The following is an 18,089-nucleotide window of genomic DNA, read 5'->3' as shown; positions in this document are numbered from 1 at the left end:
TTATTCCTATCTCTAGTGAACACTAGCTTACATTGCTTAATGCGACCAACCACTTACCCTCCCGAGCAGTCAGTTGTTGCTGACTTTACTCATAGACAAGTATTGTGTCCACCTATAGATAGTCGTTGCTACAGCTTCACACTAAGCAAATAAGGTTTTCTCACAACACTCTCGCAACGCACACCTCCCGATGGTTTTCTACATGCTTCATATTCCTATGTCGCATGATTAAGTATGTGATACTCTAACAGTCTCACTAGGTGATGCAATGAAATTTAAAGATGCTAAGTAAATGAAGATGGAGATGGAGTCGAAGGAAAATATCGAAACGCATTAATCACAAAATGTATTAATTCCTTAACCAAAATGTAATACAAGACAATATAAGGAAAGAAGAGAAAATGAAAGGACCAGCTGGAAACAATGTCTTGATTCCAGCAGATGTGTGTCAAGGCTATCGGTGGTGCCATGGAAGGGTGGTGGAGCTGACTCTCTCAAGATCTAACTCTGGCGAAGGCTCCAGTCGTCACTCGGAATGGATGAAGGAGATGAAGAACTCTCAAGGTTTCTTCTCACGGCGTTAGTCTGGATCACAAGGATCTTCCCGAAGGCGAGCCTCAGGCAAAAAACCTTGGATAAAATGAAATTCTGCTCGTCGGCTTTTATTTATAGAGCTTGATCGCCGACAGCATTAATGGACCTGCTCTGATTCTAACATTCGCGATGCGTTGGTCCTTTTCTGAATCTCTGCTACTAACGGTGTGGTAGGTGAAATGTCAACATCATCTTTTGATTCTCCCGAGATATGTGTTGATGCTTCCATTCCACTAACCTTGCGTTCATCCCTCTATTATGGTTATCATCGTGTAGCTGCAATCTTGAAATGACCTCGTTCGCTTGATTACTGCAACTTCTACATAATGACTGCAATCGCTTGATGATCGCAACTTCTATGCAATGGACGTATGTGGTTGATTATCGCAACACCCATGCGTTGAACATATGTGTTTGCCTTTGCGATGGAGAATTTCTCCGCATGCGGTCGTCTATGCGATAGCCCGGCTCTCGCGTCTGTGTCCGCTTCTTGCGTTAGCTACAAAGATAGACAATTGAATGCATAATAACGCATAATAGTGGGTTAGCCAAGATTCTTAATGCTAAACGACGCAAACTCATTTTCTCATGAATTCCTAACATAATTGCCACATATTCTGCTTAATAGCCTTCATAATTCTAAATAAAAGGCCTAAGATGACGTGCATTTCCGCTTGTCATCAATGCTCTTAAGTTTATCTTCACTACACAGATGGTTGAAAGATCGTCTATTAAGGAACATGTCCTTAAGTTAATGAACCATTTCAACATTGCTGAGATGAATGGAAGTCTTATAAATGAGCTCAGTCAAGTGAGCTTTATCATGCATGTTGCTGGACAGCTTTCTGCAATTCCATAGCAATTGTGTTATGAACAAAATTGACTGCAATCTCACCACCCTCCTTAACGAGTTGCAGATTTTTTTAGTCTTTAATGAAAGCCAAAAGAAATAATGAGAAGAAAATGTTGCTTTCTCCAAAAAGAAAAAGTTCGACAAAGGTTCGACCTATGGAACTAAATTTGTGCCTCCATTTTCATCTGGTGTGATGAAATGGAAAAAAAAAAAAGAAAAAAAGAAAAAAAAAAGGGTGGAAACGGGAATAAAGCCGCCATTGTTGTTGCTGCCCAAAAGGGAAAGAAGCTCATGGTTACAAAAGGAACCTGTTTTTACTGCAACCAAGATGGGCATTGGAAAATGAATTGCCCAAAATATTCGGCCGAGAAAAAGATGAAAAAAGAAGGTAAATTTGATTTACTAGTTCTAGAAATGTGTTTAGCAGAAAATGATAACCATGCAGGGATACTTGATTCAAAAGCAACTAACCATATTTGTACTTCTTTACAGGATACTAGTTCCTAAAGAGATTTGGCAGCAGAAGAGATGACTCTACGGGTTGGAACAGGAGAGGTTGTCTCAGCGGTTGCAAGTGAGAGTTTAAAGTTGTTTTTTGAATAAAAGTTTATGTTGTTAGACAATGTTTACTATATTCCTAATTTCAAAAGGAACTTTCAGTTTCATGTTTATTGGAACAATCTTTTAATGTATCTTTTATTTGAAATAAAGTATTTATCTTGAAAAATGGTATTGATATTTGTTCTGCAACAAACGAAAGCAACTTATATGTACTAAGGTCGTTAGTATAAAAAATTCTCCCCAATATTGAAATGTTCAACATTGCAACCATAAACTAAGAAAAGAACATTTACTCTTAAAGAAAATGCTCATCTTTTGCATCTAAGACTAGGTCACATTAATCTCAATAGGATTGAGATGTTGGTTAAAAATGGACTTCTAAACGAGTTAAAAGAAAATTCTTTACAATGTGAATCTTGTCTAGAAGGAAAAATGACAAAATGACCTTTTACTGAAAAAGGTTACAGGGCCAAAGAACCCTTGGAGCTTATGCACTCAGACCTTTGTGGTCCGATGAGTATAAAAGTTAGAGGAGGGTTTGAATATTTTGGTACTTTTATGGATGATTATTCAAGATATGGGCATGTTTACCTAATGCAACATAAGTCTAACACACTTGAAAAGTTTAAGGAGTATAAGGCTGGAGTTAAAAATTTGTTAGGTAAAAAGATTAAAACACTTCAATCAGATCGAGGTGGAAAGTACATGGATATTAAATTCCAAAACTATTTGATAGAACATGGAATCACATCTCAACTCTCAGCACCTGATACGCCTCAACAAAACGGTGTATCACAAAGGAGAAATAGAACCCTGTTAGACATGGTTTGCTCCATGATGAGTTATGCTTCTTTACCTATCTCGTTCTGGGGTTATGCAGTATAGACTGTTGCTTACGTCTTAAACCAGATTCCATCAAAGAATGTTACCAGAATACTTTTTGAATTATGGAGAGGTCATAAAAGTAGTTTACGACATCTTAAAATTTGGGGATATGCAGTACATGTGTTTGTGGCAAATCCAAAGAAATTAGAACTACGTTCAATATTATGCCTATTCGTAGCATATTCTAAAGAAATGAGAGATGGTTTGTGTTAGATTTAAAAAACACGCAGTGGAAGTCAAATGGATCATTAAGCATTATAATTCATTAATTTTGGCTTTAAATTAAGCATTCTCATAAACTAAAAGAGGGTTTCATGACATACCTTTGAAGAACCTCTTGAAACTCGAATTCCAGCTGCAAATCTTCTCTAAATCTGTTTGTGAACCACCTCAAGGCCTTCACTACTATCCTCTTGGTGCCTTAGATAGAGTTATGGGACTCAAAATAAGCTTGAATTGAGGGAAAATGGAGAAAATGTTCTAGTTTATCAGCTGAAGAGTCTTCTTCAACCGTTGAAGATTTTTCAGCTTAACCTTTCAATTGCATGCTTGATTTCCACTTCAATCTCCTTTATTTATTGCATGACTTTCATGCAAAGAGGATTGCAACATGAATTGCACCCCATGCTTGGAAAATTGACTCAAGATTAAGGTGGAGAGTGTGTGAACAACTTGGTTGAAAGTGGAGATATCCCACTTTTTGGGATTTTCCATTTTCTATCTTTTTTCAATTGTTGATTTACTAATTGATTTCTAAAATCAATTTTTGTTTTCAAAATTGAAATCTTTATTAATTTTACAACAAAATATAATAATAAGTGAGATGTAAGTCTCCAGTATCAACGACGTTATATACAGAGTTTAGTCATCTCGTGGTCCGATCTTATACAAACTCTTTGTATAGGACACCCCCGCTCACATGTCTCCACGTGAATAGTTAGGATCTACCATTTGTAGTAGTTCACAACACTTGCAAACCTTTACAAAGTGAGCCATATCCGTAGTGTCACCAGGATCAAGTATCCCTCCTTAATCCTTATACTACAGACCTTTTTAGGTTATCACTTAAGGCATGATCCACTTGTATTCTCATATACATGCTTAAGTTTTCATACAATAACCATGGAGCTTTGTTTACTGGATATGAGTAAATGCCAAATAAAATAACTTTTATTTTATTTATAACAATGTGTATAATTTATAAACTACGAGACTCCAGGAGAATTAGAACACCAATCCCAACCATCTCAAACGTAAGCAAGGAACCAAATAATTCATCTACTTTCAACTTTGTTATGTCTCGAGTTTCCTCAATGGTAGTAACTTTCATATCAAATCTCTTAGGTAGTGACCTACCTTCTGGACGAGTTTTTCTTATGAATTTTTTTCTCCACGAGAAAATGACACATTTGCAATATCTGACAGCCAAACATTGAATTCAACAATAGATTCTCCATCATGCATTCTAAGGTTCTAAAACTTTGATGTCAACAACTGCAACCTTGACACCTTAACTTTAGAATTTCCCTCATGAGCAACGAATAAGGTATCCTATGCCTCCTTAACAGAAAAGCAAGTATTACTTAGTTTGAATATGTTGCGATCTACACCATTAAATATGGCATTCAAGGCACGAGAATTCTCCAACGAAGTTTCATCTTCTTCTACAAACCACTGAAACTCTGGCTTTAAGATTTATTTTCCATCATCAGTTTTGATGGTGGGATGAGACCACCCAGCTACAAAAACCTTCCAAGATTTGCTGTCAATTGACTTCAGAAAGGCAATCATTCGAGCTTTCCAATATGAAAAGTTTGTTCCATTTAAAACCAGAGGATGAGTGATAGAGCCACCTTTTTTTATCCTATCCACGATCGAAACATCTGAGGTAAATGTGACCTGCTCTGATACCAATTGAAAAAGAAATGGGATGACTCTCCACTCGAAATACGAATGTTAAATGGAAAACGCTGACAACCACTGAAATAACAAAAATACTAATAGCAAGTCACCATATAAAGCCAACAAAACAAATCTCCAACAGTGAGTATACTTCGAATGAGTTCAAGTATTATTGTTCAAAACATGGTATTAGACATGTGATGACATGCAGTAATACATATCATTTTAGGCCTTTTACTTAGAATTATGAAGGATGTTAAGCAAAATATGCGGCAATTGTGCTAGGAATCCATGAGAAAAATGAGCTTGCATCGTTCAGTATGATGAATCTCGGCTAACCCGTTATTATGCGATATTATGCGTTCAATGTTCTATTTTTGTAGCTAACGCAAGAAATGGACGCAAACGTGGAAATCGGACCACCACATAGATGACCGTATGTGGAGAAACTCTCCATCACAAAGGCAAACGCGTCGATCAACGCATGGATGTTGCGGTAATCAGCTGTATGCGTCCATCGCATGGAAGTTGCGTTCGTCAAGCGATTGTGGTCATCGTGTAGAGTTGCGATATTTAGTGAATGCAGTTACTGAATGATTGTGGCTACGCGATAACGCATGATAAAGGGATCAAGCAAGGTTGGTGGAATGAACGCATCAATGCATCTACCTTAGGAAAATCAAAAGATGATGTTGAGATTTCACCTACCACACCGTAGCGGCAGAGGTTCAGAAAATGGCTAACGCGCCGAATGTCAGACTCAGAGCAGTCCATTAATGCTGTCGGCGATCCAAGCTCTATAAATAGAAGCCAATGAGCAGAAATTCAAGTTATCTAGGGTTTTCGCCCAAGGTTGAATCCAAGGTTTTTGCCTGAGGTTCGCCTAAGGCGGATTCTTGTGATCTAGACAAATGCGTGAGAAGACGCTTGAGAGTTCTTCACCTCCTTCCTCCATTCCGAGTGACGACTGGAGCCTTCGGCCGGAGCTAGATCTCGAGAGAGTCAGCTCCACCGCCCATCCATGGCACCACCGGCAACCTTGACGCACAGCCGCTGGAAGCAAGGCCGGTCATTTCATTTTCTCTTCTTTTCTTACATTGTATTGTATACATTTTTTGGTTAAGGAATTAATACATTATGTTTTCAATGCATTTCTGTGTTCCTTCGATTCCATCTCCACTCTCTTTACTTAGCATCTTTAACTTTCATTGCATCACTTAGTGAGATTGCTAGAGTATCGCATACTTAGTCGTGTGGATTAGAGATATGAAGCATGTAGCAAACCACCGAGAGGTGTGCATTGCGTGAGTGTAGAAAACCTTATTTTCTTAGTGTGAAGCTGTAGCAACGCCTGTCTATAGGTGGACGCAATGCTTGTCTATGAGTAAAGTCAGCAATAACTAACTGTCCGAGAGGGTAAGTGGTTGGTCGCATTAAACAATGTAAGTCATTGTTCACTAGAGATAGGAATAATCTTATGTCAGCAAAGTTCATGCGGTTACCTTGTCTTATGTATGCGCCCATCACACTTTAGAGCTGCTCGAGAGAGAGTCTAAAGAGAAAACCTAAGACTCGAGAGAGCTAGGTTAGAATCGATGCTCGAGAGGGCTAGATTAGGTTTGCATAAGCAAGAATGGAGACTTAGGAATAAGCTCTGTTTTTTATTACACAGCGTATGCACCCTACAGAGAGGACAATGGCTGCGTCCAGGAAGTAGAATATGGTGGCTGTATGCAGTCATCTTGACATGTATGCATACACACCGCATACGTCCTAGATTTAGGCTTTTAGTGTGTGTAGCATGAACGCATGGCTTGCGTTGACTAAGGTTGCCCTTGCGGTCACTCTTAAGGGTTGCAATGAAGACATATTCGCATTTTATCTATTTTCCCATTCATTTGTTTCATGTCAAGAGTTGTCGTGTCTCTACCTCTCATGCATATTCTCATTGCATTGTCTGTTAGTTAGGAGTAGGAGTAGGATTAGTTTAGCAACCCCTCTAACATTCTTTTATTTAAATCGCCGCATGCACATTACCGCATTCACTTTGCTACAAGTCCCCGTGTTCGACCTCAGATCACCCGAGAAACTTGCGCTCGCGTTATACTTGGCGTGAATGCAAGAAAACTTATGACAGGACGCATGGTCATCGCATACATTCGTTAACGCATTATCAGTCCAACACATGACCATCAACACATGACTATTAACGCATACCTTAAGAACATGCATTTCATACTGCGTCCAAGGGATTTTAGTTGTTGAATAATTTGACACCTAATTTCCTGTCATCAACATGAGAAGACAGAGTCCGACACACCACAACCCAATGGAGTTGCTGAGAGGATGAACAAAATCATTGTGGTGAAGGTGAGGTGTATGCTTATAATATCTAATCTTCCTAAGTCATTTTGAGGTGAAGCTATGCAATGTGTCATGTATTTGATTAATCGATCTCCATCAATTCCTCTTAGTTTAGATATTCCAAGGAGAGCATGGAAGGGGCATGATCCCACTTATTTGCATCTTAGATCTTTGGCAACAAGGCATACATGCATGTGCCTAAAAACAGAGGTCAAAGCTTGATTTGAAGACCAATCCATGTGTTTTTGTCGAGTATGGGGATGAAGAATATGGTTACAGGTTCTACAATCTAAAAAAGAACAAGGTAGTGAGAAGCAGAGATATAGTATTCTTTGAGCACAAGAAGGGTGCAGATCTTCTGAGTACAAGGTACACTTCTACTTCAGAGTTATTTTTTTATACTACTAATTATTCTACTTATGCTTGTGTTGATCAGCTGAAAAATGAGATGTTGATGATATACATGATGATGGTGAGATACAACCTGACGATAATGTACCAGATCATGTTGATGATGATGATGATCTTGATGAGTCTTCATCTGATGAAGAAATTCATGAGGAAGATGTAGATGAGAAAGCGAGTCATAAAGAAGTTCATGACTAGGGGGAGCAATCTATTCCCCAAGTGGAGGATACTCAAGCTCGAAAATCCACCAGAGAGCGTAAACCTTCAATAAGGTATCCAAGCTCAAAGTTCATTATAGTTAGTGAAGATGGAGAGCTAGAGAACTATCAAGAGGTCTTCTCTCATAATGAAAAAGACCAGTAGCTTGACGCAATAAAGGAGAAGATGAATTCTCTAGAAAAGAATGGAACCTATGAGCTAGTGAAGCCTCTAAATGGAAAGAAAGTATTGAAAAACATATGGATTTTCAAATATAAGAAGGATGGTGAGACGATCATGAGGTACAAAGTCAGATTAGTGGTTAAGGGATGCAACCAGAAAAAGGACATTGACTTTGATGAAATCTTCTCTTCAGTGGTTAAAATGACATCTATCATAACAGTGTTGGGTTTAGCAGCAAGTCTTGATCTTGAGATAAAGCAACTAAATGCAAAAATTGCTTTTTTACATGGTGACGTCTATGAAGAGATCTACATGGAGCAACTTGAAGGATTTGAAGAAAAGGGAAAGATAAACGTGTTTGTAAGTCTTTATGGACTTAAACAAGCACCAAAGCAATGGTACAAGAAATTTGATTCGTTTATGATAAGCAACAGTTATAAACGAACTATAGTTGATTCTTGTGTATCTTTTAGAAAGTTCCCTACAGGAAATTTCATCATTATTCGTTTTTATGTAGATGATATGTTAATATTTGGACAAGATGTAGATATGATTCAAAATTTAAAGAAATATTTCTCAAAGTCTTTGATATGAAAGATTTGGGTCATGCAAAGCAGATCTTAGGTATGGAGATTGCTCGTGACAGGAAAACTAAGAAATTTTGGTTATCTCAAGAAAAGTATATTGAACGGGTGTTGAAAATGTTCAATATGAAGCATGCTAAGCCTGTTAGTACGCCATAGGAAACTCACTTTGAGTTAAGTAAGAGAGTTTGTCCTACAATGGAGAAAGAGGAAGAAGTTATGTCATACATTTCTTACTCTTCTATTGTTGGTACTTCGATGTATGCTATTATGTGTACTAGACCTGATATTACACATGCAGTCAATCTAGTGAGTTGAGTTTCTATCCAGGTAAGAATCACTGGAAAGCAATGAAGTGGATCCTCATATACTTTCAAGACACCTTCAAATTGAGTTTGTGTTATGAAGGTGACAAACCTATACTCGAAGGTTATACTGATGCAAACATGGCAGGTGATCTTGATAAAAGAAAGTCTCCCTCAGGTGATGTGTTTACATTTTCAGGGGGAGCCATCTCATTACAATCCAAGCTACAAAAATGCGTAGCATTGTCCACAATTGAGGCAGAGTATATTGCAGCAATGGAAACAAGCAAGGAGATATTATGGCTTAAAAGGTTCCTTCAAGAGTTGGGTTTGAAGCAAGGTGAGTATGTAATATTCTACGATAGTCAGAGTTCTATGGATTTGAGCAAGAATTCGATGTATCATGCTCATACCAAACACATTGGCATTAGATATCATTGGCTACAATATGTAACTAAAGAGAAGAGATTGATTTTGAAGAAAGTCTACACTGTCAAGAACAGTACAAATATGTTGACTAAGGTAGTTCCTGGAAGCAAGATTGAATTTTGTAGCAAGTTTTTCGGGATGAAGTTCAAGTGATCATGGATGTGATTGTGTCTTCCCTGTGTTGGCCTGGAGGAAAAGATTGTTGTGGATGTCCAACTCACTTGTTGCACAAACAAAGCTGTATTTTTAAACTTGTGTTTTATGAGCCTAAAATGTTGGGTAATATGTTTGACTTAATTGGGGTTTTTTTTTTTTTTTTTTTTTTGGCTGACCCATCTTGAAAGCCCCAGGTTTTCTTTTATGTGATATGAGTATGACCTAAAGAAGAAGAGAGTGAAAAAGAAGTAGAAAATCGTAGAGAAAGATAGCAGTTCGATTTTTCAGCAATAACTTTCACAAAGTTGTCGATTGTCGGAGTTTGAATTGTTGGATCGTGCTAAAATTTGGTCAACCTGTTTGGGACACATATGGTCTCATTTTGAACAGTTGAGGCGTTGTTCGGAGCTCTAGTTTGTCCGTAATCGCTGATGAACAGAATCTGTAAAACTGAGTGATTTTCATTTATCTCTCAAGCAGATATTTTATGTATGAAAGTATTGGTGGGTAGAAAATCTTTGTATGACTCATTTGAGTTCTCTTTCCCTTAATTTTATCATAATAAGAGAAGTTGACAAGGGTGGACTCCTCACAAGTCCCATGGTTTTCTCTTCACATCAAAGGAGTTTTTCGACATATAATTCATATGTGCTCTTCGCTTTTAGTCTTCCACGATGTTATGGTTTATTGTTGTCCATTATTAGTTGATTGCTTAGTGATTATTTGGTGATTAATTTGTGGTATTTTGGAATATAATTGTTTGGTTGATTATCTTAGAAAAGATCCTAATAAGTTGTTGATATATTATTTGAGTCCTATCAAACATTAGGTGATTATTATAATCTTACAATAGTCAATGTCCCAAATGGTCTCGAAAGGAAAATGGTCATTAAGAGATTCAGATTACAGTTAGATGTCGAGGAGCGACATAAAAAAGGAGCAAATAAATGCAACAATAATAACTAAGCGGCAAACCCTAGACCCTGGCCTACACGCTATCTTCTCTTCTCTTCTCTGCAATGGCCGTCGCTTCCATTATTCTCTCATTTATTTCTTCCTTTTCCACTTTAGATCCATGGCCAACGACGCCGCCCTCAACTCTTCTCTGGTTTTCTTGGCCGCCGTCGTCGTTCTCGTCGGAATCACTACGTATTCCTTTAAGAAGATGGTCGTAACTTACTTCGTCGGCGCTTTCGCCATCGCCGGCGTCCTCTTGCCGGATTGGTGCTTCTTTGATCGCGATTTCTCCCGGTGGACTTCTCCGGTCACTGAAGAGGAAAGGGAATCGTATCGGATCTCTACTGGATCTCGGTTTCGAAGGTCGGTTACCTTTAATTTCCTTTATTCGTGTTCTTCTTTCTTGTTTGATCGATGAAAAAATTGTGAGAGAAAATTAGATTCAGTATTTCAGCCGTACCAAAATTAATTTTGCCCGTTTGGTAACATTCAGGCCAGTAACTTTTTTTTAAAAAAAAAATTAAATTAAATTAAACAAATTTTTTAAAATTATTTTTTTTTAGTCTTTTAATTTGGATTTTTTAAAATATTGACAAAATGTAGATATAATTCAAAAAATTATAGATTGAAGGTAGGATAAGTCTTTATAGAGTCAATTTTTAAAAATTAAAAATGCCCAATTTTGTAGTCATGATTTTTTAAAATTAAATCTATCGACACTATTTCTATCTCGAAATTTTTTCTTTAATTATCCACTTTTTACTAATAGTTTAAAAAAATCAAATCAAATTTTGAAAACTAAGAAAAATAGTTTTTAAAAAATTTGTCTTTATTTTTTAAATTTGACTAATAAATCAACCACTGTACTTATGAAAAATACAAATCAGAGTAAGAAATAGAAAAGAAATATATTTCTCAAAAAAAAAAACAAAATGGTTACCGCCTAAACTATTACCAAAATTGAATCGTAGTCTTTGGTTTTTTATTTTTATAATTAAACCCACAAACACCTCAATTTCTTTTGATGATCTATTTTTTTCTTCAAACTTTGAAAGTTAAAAAGGTAGTTTAAATTTTTTTTTTTTTTAATTTGATCAAGAATTTAATTCTTAAGATAAATTATAAAAAGAAAAAAAGGGAAAAAAATATGCTTAATTTTTTTATTAAAAAAAATCAAATGATTATCAAACAATATGATAAAGAAAATTTTTAATATTATGATAGTAATAAAATGTTTCTATACAATTTTCATTTATTGCTCTCAACAAAAGTATAATTAAAGAATTATATAGAATTTATGATATTATTTATTAATATATAAAGCATTTAATAACGTGGAGAATAATATGTATTATAATTGGACAAAAAAAATTTCGTGGATTTCTTACCTTCTTTTTTTGTTTCTGAGTTTCCGAGATTTTGAAAATTTTTGCAGGTTTAGGATTTATCCAATCAGACTAGTTGTGTACGGCACAGTTTACAGTGTTGCTCTGTACAAGTGGTGGCAATACGTGTCCAGCTAATTTTGTTGGGTTAAAATACAATTCTAGTCCATAGTTCAATTTCAATTTTTATAATTTTAAATGTCTAATTTTAATCTAGTATTTTTAACTCATCTTAAATTTAAATTTAATCCTTAAAATAAATTTTTATTTTTTCCTATTAACTAAATAACAATAATAATAATAATTTTCATGTGAATACATTTTCAAATTTTAAAATATAGTTCATTTAAAAATTGAAAAAAAATAAATCATAAAAAAGTAATAGGGACTAGAATTCATTTGAAAATATATAAACTTAAATTAAACGAACTTCAACCTTCAAAAAAAAATTATATACCAATTACTATTAAGTCAAGTTCGTTTTGACACGTGTTCAGGTAAATTGTTCTCTTTATTTGTGATTGCTATATTGAATTTTATCTTATTGCAATTCCAATTCAATCGAAAGTTGCGTGTATATTAAACTTTAAAAAGTATTACTTTTGTGTTTTTTTTTTTTTTTTCTGGGAAAGTAATCTATAGGTGTTCAATAAAATGTAATATATGTGTACAGTTCAAACTTTTAAGATAAACCGACATTTTATCTCCATTTTTGTCCAAATTTATAAGTTATTATGAAAAAGTTAATTATTTGATTAATCTGTATATTAATCAAACTAATTGAGAAAAATAAAACTTTGTAGATTTTTAAGTAATTTTTTGTGAATTAGTAAAAAGAAAAAAAATCGAATACGTGGTAAATTTTGCAATCCCTGATAGTAAGGATTGATACAACACAACTTAACAATTACATATGTTTAGCTGTAAAAAAAAACAAATTTTCCCTCTTCTTCTTTTTGTAAAATAAATCTTTTATGGTATTGGTGTTGTTTCATTTTACATGAAAAATAGTAAACACACCAAAACTTGTATTTTTTATTTTATTTTTTCTACAAGTTCGAATCTATGAAATATTCATATACACACGTGCATATGCACGCGCAGAATCCTTATATTTTTCTACAAATTTGAATCTATGAAATGTTCACGTGCATGTGCAAACGTTGAATTTTTCTTCAAATATAGAAAGAGCAATTTGGTGCATTTTGCCAAAATATACAACTAAGAAGTACAGATTAAATTTAAATAAGTTTCAAAATATAGGAATTAAAATAATATATTCTAATCCAATCTTTACTATTAAGGGGCATATGTATCTAACTACACATCAATCATTTAATATAGTTCAATGACTAAAATATATATGTTATGGGTTTAAATTTTTATAATACATCTAATTGAAATGAAAAAGAAAATATAAATTCTTCACTTTGAAAAATATTTAAGTATGTGACGATATTTATCACGTTTCGTCTTGTTATATTTTAGAGAAAAATTTATCACATCTTGTCTACAATAATACTATATTCACTTTGTTCATACTAGAAATTTACCTTCATAGATATATTTTTAATAGTTGGTCTCACGATATAAAAACATAATATTTGGCCTCACACTATAAAAGCATTCTTACAATAATTAAAGGTGGTATGAAGAAATTTTCATATTCTTAATTTTTCGTACAAGTTACTTATTTTTAGAAGATCAAAAGAAATTTGACCCAATTTTTGAAAACTTAAAGATTTGTTTGCTTGGTCACATATTGTTTTATGTTTTCGGATTAAGTGAGTTTAACCAATACGTATTTGGTAGATAATCCATATTCTATTTATCTTAAAAAATTTTAAATTAATCGATAAAAGTAATAATATCACTTAACAATTTCACAAAGATATAATTTAAAAGAGGAGAAAAAGTGAGATCAAACATTGAGATGAAATAGTGAGAGTGAGGATATGCATAATTTCATCATATTTAAAATTCTTCCATATATTGAAATAATGATAATAATAATCGTATCAAGAGGGTGTGGATAGAATTTTGAAATTGAAGTGTCACTAGGGAAGGAGGTTGGTTACGGAGAGACGATAGATGCGTTACGTGAATGTTGAAAACTTGTGCGATGGAAAATTGAATATTTCTAGGCGTGTATGAAAACATTATCCTCAAATATAACAAATTTGACGTCATTATAAGGCAATTGCAATAGTTGAAATATATTTGTTAAAGTAAGCATAAACATAAACGAGACGTTTAAGATATTGAATTAGTTATTATGATATGTGTTTGTGAAGTTGACTATTTTAATTTAAATTATAATAATCTATATTTGAAGTTGAGACTATTTTAATCTAGATTCAATTAGAAGAGATCATGGTTATAAAATAGTAAACATCGTAGATAATGATGATTTTCAAATGGTTTTAATGTAATTAAGCGTGTTTTATAATAATTTGGAATTTCAACTATATTACAATGAAATACCCAAACATTAAGTGAGTTATAATCATGGATGGAGCTACATAGGGGTCAAAAGGAGCATGTGCCCCCTCCCCTCCAATTTATCCGTCTTTTGTATTTTTAATACAAATTATAAAATAATATATATATATATAAAAGTTCAAGTTGAGTAACAAAAATAGTCTTGACTTGATGTCATGTAGTGTTGTTTGGTTGGCAATAGTTAGAAGTTTTGACTCATACTACTTGCAATATTTTATTTCCAATATATTTTTTTTTATCAGCAACAAGACTGGACAAAATTCACTTTTCAATCTCAAGAACATTTGATTAAAAAGATATGGTTCATTTTTTGCACATAACTTTTATATTCACATTAAACTTTATATATTTTTGTTTGTTTCCATGTTATTTTTACATTTAAATTTACTTGTATAGGTTTTTAAAATTAATTTCAGATTTCAAGCAAGATGATTATTTGTTGTCAATCGTTACAAACTTGACAAGTAAGTTTTAAAATCTTCTTAGACTTTAAGTTTTTATGCCTCTAAATCTATATAATAGAATGAAATATTCTTATTATTAATACTTTTGTAAAGGTAATTCAAATTTAATATAGAGAGATATTATTAAAAAAAAACACACACACAGTAATAGAGACTGTTGAGATATCATCTTCAAAGAAGAAAAATGTTTTGGATTCTGATTGATCTTATACAAAAATCAATATAGAAAAATTACATGCACATCCAAGTCTAAGAACCAAACTTTATGACTATAATTATAATATTCGAGATCAAGTTCATATAGCATATTTACTAAAAGGTGCTTGTCAACCTCGAAATCATATTTTTTTCATTTAAGAATTTTGATATAAAGTCAAGACGATTTTATATAGTTTGGTTAAGTGAATATTTTAATTAGTTATAATATAACATTTTAAAGGATGTTGCATTTTGTTTATATTGTTATCTATTTAAACCAAAAGTAAGTGAATAATTATGATCGATTTCAAAACATGAAAACCTATAAAGGACAATTGTAATGTAATAAATTAGTTAATATATAAAGTTATGAATATTTTTTTACATTCATTTATAGATTTTTTTTATTAGACTTGTACACATAGTGTTCCTATATAAAATTTCTAGCTCTGTCACTAACCTATAATATCTTATTCCACTCAATGCAGGTGAAAGTTAAAATACTCAAAACTATATACTAAAAGATATCTAGTTCAAATGCTTCTAAACTAGTTTAAATTAAAAATAGTAACAATTATATAGTTGATTTCTTGTTGAGCTTAATTCCTAATTTTCATGTTGGTTGTAATATGAAAAATATAAATTTAATCAAAACTCTTTTAGAAAAAAACACATCTTACAATTATTTCTGAATTTCTAATGTGCCTTTATTGTGTATTGACTATGTGTATTTATTTTGAATTCAATAAATGTGGGATGGGCTCATATACCTTCAAATTTAGAAAAGTCAAGAGGTACCTTCTATGTTCTACCATATTAAAAGAGGGAAGTTAGAACATTATTGTGAGACTATTAAAACACGTCTTTGACAATTATCTGAATTTAGGAGGAAAAAAATTATAGACTTTTAATGTTAGTGAAAATTTCGATAGAATCATAAATTACTACGAAAAATATTTGAGTATTTGTTGAGATACACTTATCTTTATATCGTCCAATCAATTATCCAATCACATAAATAAATTTTTTATTATGATTCTTCTAAAAACAATTTTTTTTCTATCTTGAGTGTGTAGTGTATTTTTAAAAGATGATGCAATGCAAAATGCTTCAGAATATTACTTAATAATTATACCATTATTTATATTCTCAGTATTGATAGAATGATTTTTATAATTTGCTTTGTCTTATGGTTGAGACAGATATAACCTCAATGTCTCTACTATTATTTTTTAAAATTTATTTTCTTATGAAATGTAGCAAAAAAATAAATATAAAAATAAAATGTATATAACAAAATAAAAATATAGACAAGAACATAAATACTGTAAATATTGGTTAAAAAATATTTTTTGCCCCTAAATTTTCATAAAAATAATAATTTAGTTCATGAATTTTATTTTGTAATGATTTAGTCCGTGTACTTTGAAGTTCGTAACAATTTAGTCTATGAACTTTATTATGAAACAATTTAGTCATTATATTTTTAAATTTGTAATAATAGTCCCCAACGTAAAAAAAATAAAAATTAAATATCAAATTTATTATTTTATGGTGTAGATTTTATATTTTGTAAAAATATCGAGTATCTAATTAGTTTATCGATTTATATAGGTAAAAAATCTTATTAAACCTTAACATTAATTTCTACAATAATAGATCTAAATTCTTACGAGTTTTAAATTATAAAGGCTAAATTATTACAAAGTAAAGTCTAATAACTAAATTGTACAAAATTGAAAGAAAAATAAATCATTGCAAATTAAAGTTTAAAAACTATAGACCATTTGATGACAACTCTTATTTCTTTTTTTTTTTAATAAACAATTTTATTCAATAACCATTTACGTTTCTTATTTCAATTTCTAAATTTGAAGAAACATTTCTTAAACATGTACCAAATTTGAAAAATCTGCCCAAAGTAGTTTTTGTTGGCTGATTGAGGCGTGCGCGTATGCCTGCAATCTGCTTCTTAGGTCGTGACATAAGTCCCAGATGAGGCCAATTTTTTTTTTTATATATTTCTTTGTTTTTTTATATTATATTTCTCTAATTCCTTAAGTAGGTTATAGTCATATATTAGATTTGACTTTTAATTTTAAGTTTTCAACATTTAAACTTATATATTATTTTATTTCTCAATATGTTTTATTTAAACATTTTATGGACTTTTCAATTTCAAATATTGTAACACACGTTTATATGTTATTCTGAATTTGATTTTTTTATTTATAGAATATTTAAAATCAGCTAGAATTTTACAACATATAAATCTTATTTATTAAAACATTTAATTAGCACCACTTAAATATTTTACAATAACAATATTTATATAATAATCTGTATTTAAATTGATGTTATCTAAGATAAATGATTTGAATAATAAATAATATTATACATGAAATTTGAGCAAACACATGAACGATACAAATAATTATATAATTATTGCATGTGCATTTGGTAATATAAACATTTTATAATTATCTTTATATTTTAATACATGTTATGTATTTTACCTACTTAAATTAATATTTAAATTATAAATAAATAAAAAGAATATAAAAACGAAAAATAAAAAATAATTATCAAACAAATTTTTATTTATATTTGTTTTTTCAGAAAAATAAGAAATTGAAATAATTTTCAAATATATTTCTATTTGATAGTTTTTTTAAAAATAATAACAAGGAAATAAATAAACAATAAGAAAACAAAAAACAGAAACGGATTTTAGATTGTTACCCATCTGAAAATTTGAGGGCTTAGATTTTTAACCATAAATATTTCATCGCAAGGCAAGATTTATACTCCCCACAGAGTAGAGACAAAAAAGGCACAATGATAAATTATCCCGAGCCACCGCAGGCGACCGCGTCATGAGACACGTGGGAAACGCTCGAGAAACGTGCCAATGGGAAACAATCCTAATCCCTTGTAGCACCTGAAAGTCACGTGCGAAACCATGAGCCGTATGGCACCCTTTCTCCCTCGTAGTACGTGCCAACATTACCGCTTATCCACGCCACGCCACGCCAAACTTAATATTTTATTGTACTAAAAGAAACTTAATATTTTATTATTTCAGAATAACCTAAATTAATATTTTAATTATTTTTTAGGTATCATAGAAATAAGGAGATCCGAATTAAGAGTTTGTGATT

At 32.2% G+C, this 18,089-nt stretch overlaps 1 protein-coding gene across 1 annotated transcript; it reads left to right on the top strand.

The window, feature by feature from the left end:
• The first annotated feature begins 10,365 nt into the window (after positions 1-10,365).
• Positions 10,366-12,025, top strand: LOC120086599 (peptidase). The gene is made up of 2 exons (XM_039043330.2): positions 10,366-10,742; positions 11,815-12,025. The coding sequence occupies exons 1-2, from the start codon at positions 10,498-10,500 to the stop codon at positions 11,900-11,902; spliced, it is 333 nt and encodes a 110-aa protein (XP_038899258.1). The 5' UTR covers positions 10,366-10,497; the 3' UTR covers positions 11,903-12,025.
• The last annotated feature ends 6,064 nt before the right edge of the window (positions 12,026-18,089 follow it).

Source organism: Benincasa hispida, chromosome 9, assembly GCF_027475165.1.
Source record: "Benincasa hispida cultivar pf3 chromosome 9, pf3_genome.v1.1, whole genome shotgun sequence".
NCBI lineage: Eukaryota > Viridiplantae > Streptophyta > Magnoliopsida > Cucurbitales > Cucurbitaceae > Benincasa > Benincasa hispida.
Note: the sequence above shows the minus strand (reverse complement) of the source record. Positions and strands in the feature narration are given on the sequence as shown.